This window comes from Rutidosis leptorrhynchoides, chromosome 3 (genome assembly GCF_046630445.1).
Source record: "Rutidosis leptorrhynchoides isolate AG116_Rl617_1_P2 chromosome 3, CSIRO_AGI_Rlap_v1, whole genome shotgun sequence".
NCBI lineage: Eukaryota > Viridiplantae > Streptophyta > Magnoliopsida > Asterales > Asteraceae > Rutidosis > Rutidosis leptorrhynchoides.
The window spans coordinates 450,123,337-450,131,734 of record NC_092335.1 but is presented as its reverse complement, the minus strand read 5'-3'; the positions used below and the strand labels follow the sequence as shown (position 1 = coordinate 450,131,734).

Genomic DNA, 8,398 nt, shown 5'->3' with positions numbered 1-8,398 from the left:
AATTGTCGTTTTGTTTGATGTTATCTTGTGATTAATTGTATCAACCAAACATACAAAACAATAATCATACAAACAACCACACATGCAAAATAAGTGTGTTCACAATCTAGCCATTTTGGTGGACATTTGTTTAGCCGAAAACAAATGTCACCGGGTTAAGGGGTAATAATACAAAGTAGGAGATAACAATCTCCCACTTAACCTTGCATCCATATGCTCCTTGTGTTCTTCAAGTCTTCATCATCTTGTATCTTCATTTTTACAAAATATGTATCCTAATACATTTTATCTAGAAAATGAAAATACAACCTAATCTATTTTACATACCAAATATAAAATAAATTACATAGCCCTATTAATGAATTATTACATGCCAAATGAATAATATTACAAGCCATATGAACGAATAATATTACAAACCATATGAATCATACAATTCATTCAAACATTCAACCAAACACAAGGTTAAGGCATAGATTGTGAACTTCAACATGCAACCAAGTATGACCAAATTAGAGAGTCCAAAACCCACTTTTGAAGCCCTCTTGAATTCGGCCATTTCCTAATACCCACCCAAATCCAACAATTTTTGCATTCTTCTTTCATGCATGTACTTAGAATGCAAAGTTGATGGGTTTTAAAACAACAATTCGAAGCATATTTCAACAACTTCGGCTCTAGATACCATTGTTGGGATTTAACAAGTTCATGTATCTTAAAACCTTTTAAGAATCATTATCAACGGAAGCGTGTAATTATCAAATTTTACTTGTTATCTTTAAACCAATTTAAAGTTAAATCCCACAAGGATCAAGTTGTTAAATATATGCTTACAATTAACAAGAAAAGAAGTGATTCAATACCTCCTCAAAACCAAGTTTGAGGGCTGCAAAATGCTTGGATGATGATGAACGAAATGAAGAAGCAAAGCACCAAAACACCCTTGCCTTGTTATAGACCTTGTGCACCTTGAAACCTAGCTTGAAAACTCACTTGCTTGGCTTCCAAAACCGTCCAGCAGCAAGGTTGATTTGAGCAGAATGTTTGATGGAATTGATGACTAATTAGCTTCTAACTTGAAGCCTCAAGTGACTTATACCCACAAGCAATGATCCCAACACCTTAGCCTTTGGTTAGGATTTATGAACACTTGAATTTAGACTAGCAAATAAGCAAGAACAACCCCTTTGTTCCTTGTGAAACCCACGACAGAAATGGGCTGCATTGTGCAGTTTGTTTTGCTTATTTTCACTTGAATTGGAAGTGCATCTCCTAGTGTTTGAGTCAAGGAAAAAAGCACTTAAAGACTTGTGCAAAAATCTTGGTCAAAGTGAGTCCTAGCATGCCGTTAAAGAATATGTTGCTACAAGTACCAAGCAAGCATGGGTGACTCATTCTTGGAGTCCCAAAATCGGCTCCTTGCTTAGATTATAAAAAAATTTAATTTTTTTTATAAAACTTAATAAATACATTATGTATTTATTTGGTTACTTGTGATTTTGTAAACCATTTTACAAATTACAACATAATATGATTATTTAAACTTATAAATAATCAATTCCTCATTATATATAAATTATCCAAATAATTTATCTCAAGTGTAAATATTTCAGAAAACCGGTTTTCTAAAGTCCAAGTGTCGCGTATTTATTTAACGACTCAATCGTTAAGATTAAATACTTATAAGGTGTCGGTAAGCTTGTTATTGGGTATGACCCGACTTGGATCATAACATGTTGGCCACATTAATTTAATATGTCTCTCGGGCATACGAAAAACCTTCACAGACATCATGTACTGCTACTGCTATTGTATCATACCCGTTTCTGTTGAATGAAGAATACAGCGAAGATAAATAAATGATGGTGATGGACAGTGATATGAAAGAGGATGATGAGAATTATGATTATGATAATTAATGATGTTGCAGCGAATTTTAGGATAATGATAATGAATTTGGTGAGAGTTGTTGGTCGACAAATATTCAACTAAAATAGAACCCACTTGCAAATTGCAATACTATATTGCTATTCGCTTATTATACGCCATTTAAAACAATCTAAAATTATCTGGCTTGTGAACTAGTTACATGTATATTGTTTGTTAATGGGCCGCAGATGAATTGGACTCAAAAACCGTGATTTCTTGATTTTTAGAACAATGATAATGGTGATTGGAAGCTGATGTTAAATGAGATGATTATGACACTGTTATGAAGTTGTATTAGCCATAACGTTGATAAATATAAACAACGATGAAATTAGATGATACTCGATTAAGAAGAAGAGGAAGAAAACGGATACAAAACGGGTTGAATATAAATGGTACACGAATAAATTCAGGAAAAATCGAATTGGAAGAATGGTTAGGGGTATTAGTGGTTGAACGAGAGGTCGCGGGTTCGAGCCTGGGCGGTGACATTTTATTTTTAAAGCTCTTTTCTTCAAAGGTTGTACACTATTATTATTATTATTATTATTATTATTATTATTATTATTATTATTATTATTATTATTATTATTATTATTATTATTATTATTATAATATTATTATTATTATTAGTTTAAATATTATTATTATCATAAGTATTAGTATTAGTATTATTAGTAGTAAAAGTAGAATTATAATTTGTAATATCATTAATATTATTATTATCACAAATATTAATATTATTAACATATAATATTAGTATTAATATTATCATTATTTTTATCATTATTAATACTAGTTTTATCATTAATAAGTATTATTATCGTTATTATTGTTAATACTAATTCTATAAAAATTACCATTATTATTACTATTACTATTACTATCATTTTGATTATTACCATTATAAAGGATTTTACAACTTGTTACTTAGTAATATTATCATTATTAATATCATTATATGTATTATCATTAGAATTATCATCATTAACAAAAGTATTTTTATTAAAATTATCATTTACATTATTATTATAAGTCTTATCATACTTATTATCATTATAAGATATAAACATTACCTACATCATAAGTATATCTAAAGTTACTATTTTCATATATTATACAAAAATAACACATATAGGTATAAATAACATTTGAAATAATAAATACATTACTATTTCAAATAAGTAATATATTATATAACTAACACATTTAAACTAGTTTGATTACTATTACATGTTAATTAGAGATGTTAATATATATATATATACAAATAATATAGGTTCGTGAATCCGAGACCAATCCTGCATTATTCAATATAGTCATATGTATTTTTACTACAAAATACATTAGGTGAGTTTCATTTGCTCCCTTTTTAAATGCTTTTGCAATATATATTTTTGGGAATGAGAATACATGCGCTATTTTTATAACTGTTTTACGAAATAGACACAAGTAATTGAAACTACATTATATGGTTGAATGTATCGAAGCCGGATATGCCCCTTTTAGCTTGGTAGCCTAAGAATTAGGGAACAGACCCCCTAATTGACGCGAATCCTAAAGATAGATTTATCGGGCCCAACAAGCCCCATTCTGGAATTTGGAATGCTTTAGTACTTCGAAATTATCATGTCCGATGGGTGTCCCGGAATGATGGGGATATTCTATATGCATCTTATTAATGTCGGTTACCAGGTGTTCAATCCATATGAATGATTTTTTGTCTCTATGCATGGGACGTATATTTATGAGAAATGAAAATGAAAATCTTGTGGTCTATTAAAATGATGAAAATGATCAATTATGATAAATTAATGAACTCACCAACCTTTTGGTTGACACTTGAAAGCATGTTTATTCTCAGGTATGAAAGAAATCTTTCGCTGTGCATTTGCTCATTTTAGAGATATTACTTGGAGTCATTCATGACATATTTCAAAAGACGTTGCATTCGAGTCGTCGAGTTCATCAAGATTATTAATAAGTTAATTATAGTTGGATATATTATGAAATGGTATGCATGCCGTCAACTTTCGATGTAATGAAAGTTTGTCTTTCAAAAACGAATGCAATGTTTGTAAAATGTATCATATAGAGGTCAAGTACCTCGCGATGTAACCAAATGTAATGTATTCGTCCAGATGGATTAGGACGGGTCATTAGACCACGTTTGTCTAATTCGATGCGGACATGAAGTCTTAGACGCCGAGCACGCCAAGCAAAAATTTCGACTTTTAAAGGGATTGCCTAATTGCGATATGTGGGAACGATCGTTTGACTACGAGCTAGTTTTGTCAAATCAATCAACCCAGCTAGACGTTTGGTTTTAAAAATTCCATCGGTATCAAGATTCCACAACCAAGTATCTAGTTTATTTTTGAGCGAGGCATGTGCAAGTAATTTAACCAGGTCAGCGAGCTCACCAGCAGTCCTACCACGGGGAGTACGAGACCAGCTCCACGAAAAAGAAATACCGTCGGTAGAATGATGCAACCGATTACCGATAGAACAACATTTATCCACGTCCAAGCAATATAATCTTTTGAATATGTCTTTAATTTTGAATATGTGTTTAAGACATCGATTATCAATCCGGAAGTCACTCCAAAATTTTGTTCTAGATTCGTTTCCGACAATTTTTGTGAATGAAATAGAAAAGTTGATACCAAAAGAGTTGATATTGCTGCCAGCCGAGAGTATAAATGACCAAGTGGTTCGCCTTTCCTTGAAGCTGTCACAACCAACAAAAGAAGTACCTCCATCCGAACCATATAAACATTTGATAATTTGTACCCACAAGGCATTAAGGTTAGTGCTTCCCCCTTGATTACCCTTAAAAAAAACTCTAATTACAACATTACTCATGATACATGTTAGCATTTATTTCTTCGAGCGTTTTTTCGTCAAAATAATAACATTTATCACAAAGTATCTTTTTTAAATGTTCATATTTTCATGTGATCTTAATGTTTGAAAAAAATTTCAAAAAAAAAAAATGAAAAAAAATTACTTCCCCCACACACAGAGTACTTCCCTCTTGATTAAAACACTATATATATATATATATATATATATATATATATATATATATATATATATATATATATATATATATATATATATATATATATATATATATATATATATATATATATATATATATATAACACATATCTATATATAATAACAAATAAAAATAAAATAAAAAGAGACGCCATGAAAATGATAAAATCAAATTACCATGGATTTTTGATCATTCCTGGAATTTAATTTAGGTTTTAAGCGGCAGTTAAGTCGTCAATAAATCATATCGACTTGAAAGAAAGCGTTGTAGAATAAAACATCTAATGGTGTTTTTGACAAAAATTCGAAAAAACTTTATAAAAGCATACCCGATTTCGAAAGTAAACGTTTTTCATACTAGGAGGAACTTGATGAGGCTCGTACCTAGAAAGTGGCACTCTAGCAAACTATCTATAACCAAGCCTCATCTATAAAGAATCCAAACATACGACAAATTAGGGATCAAGTTTAGCCATTTTACCATCGATAATCACCCCGTGAAAATTCTTTACCAGACCGATTCTTCATTTTGAACTATAGACCATTTGAGGACCCATTTCAAATCAATGTTCCGGAGTAGGGTAGGGTAGACCCACGATCTACCAATCTTTGGAAGAATCCAATATTAGTCGATTCTTTAACTGCTCTTAACGTAGCTCCCTTATTATCAACCAACGAACCCAAAAACAATTTTTGAATGTCTTCCCCAAAATTCAAGTCATCGTTAATATCTTTGAGCATTTATTATATGCGCGTCTAAGATGTAAATAGTCTTTTATTGACTGTGAATGTAAAAACATAACATCTTGGTTCATGTAATATATCAATTCCGAACGAGAAACATTATAATAATCAAACTATTATTGTTAAAGTCATGAATATAAAATAATTTGGTAAGAAGTATTCTGAAAGATAGTGGGTGCATGATTTTTTTTTGATATAATCATGCATCCTATTAGCAATGATGTATCCGGCGTCAAATTTAATACCATTTATAAATCAGTAGATCAATGACATTTATTAAGAACTCATCTAATTCACTCTCACGCCATGACTCGTTATGTTTGGGTTGGAAGGATGTTTGGGTTGGAGATTTAACGTTGGAACGAAGATTTAACAGGCTGTATCATCTTGATTTAGATAATAATTGCTTGGTTAGTGATCGTTTTGTGGATGGTAGATGGATATGGAGATGGAATAGATCAGATTTATCTGGTCGTCAAGTTGCTGAGATTGAAGAATTGGGTACTTTACTGCAGCATATTCAAGTATCAGATGGTATAGATGGATGGTGTTTTGATCTTGACATCTCTCAAGGTTTTGTTGTTAGTACGTTGAGAGATTACATTGATGAGAAGATTCTCCCGTCGTTACAAGTGAATTTCACCTGGTTCAATGTTCTGCCCCGTAAAGTTAATATCTTTATATGGAGATTAGCATTGGATAAACTTCCGACACGGTTGAACTTATCGATGAAAGGTTTGGAGATACAATCTATTGCGTGTCCTATATGCGGATACAACGTGGAATCTGGTGACCATACGTTCTTTTCATGTAGTTTGGCGGATCAAATTTGGCTCAAGATTCGTTTGTGGACTAATTGTAATTTGCCGACGTTTACATCTTGGAATGAATGGTTCCTATGGTTCGAAGATTGGTATGTGGTTACAGCAAAGAAGATCAGACTTATGGCAATTGTGGCGGCATCTTTATGGTGTATTTGGATATTTAGGAGCGACACTTTGTTTAGTGGGTCTCGCCCTAAGAAAGATTGTTTGTTTGATAACATTTGTAATTTTTCTTTTCATTGGGTAAAATATAGAGGTAAACAGGTGTCGAGTCGTAACATTTGGCTCTTAGATCCTTTGTAATGGTTGCTTTTAGCCCGTTTCTAGCTTCTTGCTAGCGGGTGTTCTTAATGAATTTTGCAGTTCCAAAAAAAAAAAAGACTCGTTATGTTACAGTAAATACTATACAGATCATTCACATAACTTTTAATTTTAAGATGACAAAACATGATATCTTTAGTTGCAATGCAAATGTCTACAGGTTTCGGTTGAACAACTATTTGAAATACTTTGTGCATGCGGAGGTCATGTGGTCTTTTGTCATTTGTAATATGTTATCACTATATTTTCACTCAGTTGTTATTCATTATTTGTGTTCTTGAGCAAGTATGTGTACTTATTAACTTTCGCATAAGTTGTTTGTCATTTGCATTCTAAGCACCACATTTTCACTCATAGACGATTAAGACCAAGGTTGTTAAAGTTGCGAGTCGGGGACGCATCGGTCGAGACCTAAAAAGGACGCGTCGGCCGAGTCGGGGGACGCGTCGGGGACGCATCAGTCGTTGACCAACATTGACTTTATTAATAAATTCTTAAATATACATATATATACACACACACACACACACACACACACACACACACACACACACACACACACACACACACATATATATATATATATATATATATATATATATATATATATATATATATATATATATATAATAGTTGATTATGTACCATAAATTTCTTAAATAAGAACTTGAATTTAAAAACAGTCAAACTTCAAACTCAATTAATGTTACCGAGTACATAATTAGAAAGGACACAGAGAAAAGAGCGGCCCAAAAAATGAAAGCAAACTCTAATTTTAAAATATATCTAATCTTGACGAAAATTTGACTGACTTTGACCGTTTTGACCAACTTTGACCGTCTTTGACAGACTTTGACCGAACTTTTAGCTCTGACCGTCTTTTGAGTCATTTTTAGAAAAAAGGGAAGGAGAACCCAAAAAAACGACGCATCGGCCGACGCGTCGGCCAAGTCGGCCGACTTTTACAACACTGATTAAGACACACTTAGTGGTGCACCTATATTTATCGGTATTTACGGGCTTAATCTAGAAGTTTTCTTCAAGACATTTTGTATGCAGTTAGCGCAAAAATCTTCCTTACTCACGAACACTTTTCCCGCATTTATCTAAATCGGGTCTTTAATACATGCTTATTGGAACCGGTGTAATTTACGACATATATTATTCTAGTAAGGGTGACATATTCTAAAATATATCTTTGTGTATGGGTTCATTGCTTTATTGCCTTTATCCCATTCATCATTTTGTCGTCTGAATATTCAACAACATGATAAAATGGACGACCAAATTTTTTATGTTTATATACATTCTCTTCGCCAAAGTGATCTAAATCAAACTTTTTCACGTTTGGAATATGCACAATCGAGGTTGGGCTTTGTTGTGGTTCAATGGGTGTTTGTTGTGTCTTAATGGGTGTTGGTTGTAGCTCACTGGAATGGAATGTAGGTATTATTGTGGTTGATGTGTTTGTTGCGGGTGATTGACATTATGTATATATGAATTACCATCTTCATACA

General features: G+C 32.2%; 1 protein-coding gene across 1 annotated transcript; it reads left to right on the top strand.

Annotated features, from left to right (window-relative positions):
- Positions 1-6,002: 6,002 nt before the first annotated feature.
- On the top strand, positions 6,003-6,863 carry LOC139901543 (uncharacterized). Its single transcript, XM_071884241.1, has one exon. The coding sequence runs from the start codon at positions 6,003-6,005 to the stop codon at positions 6,861-6,863; it is 861 nt and encodes a 286-aa protein (XP_071740342.1).
- Positions 6,864-8,398: the final 1,535 nt, after the last annotated feature.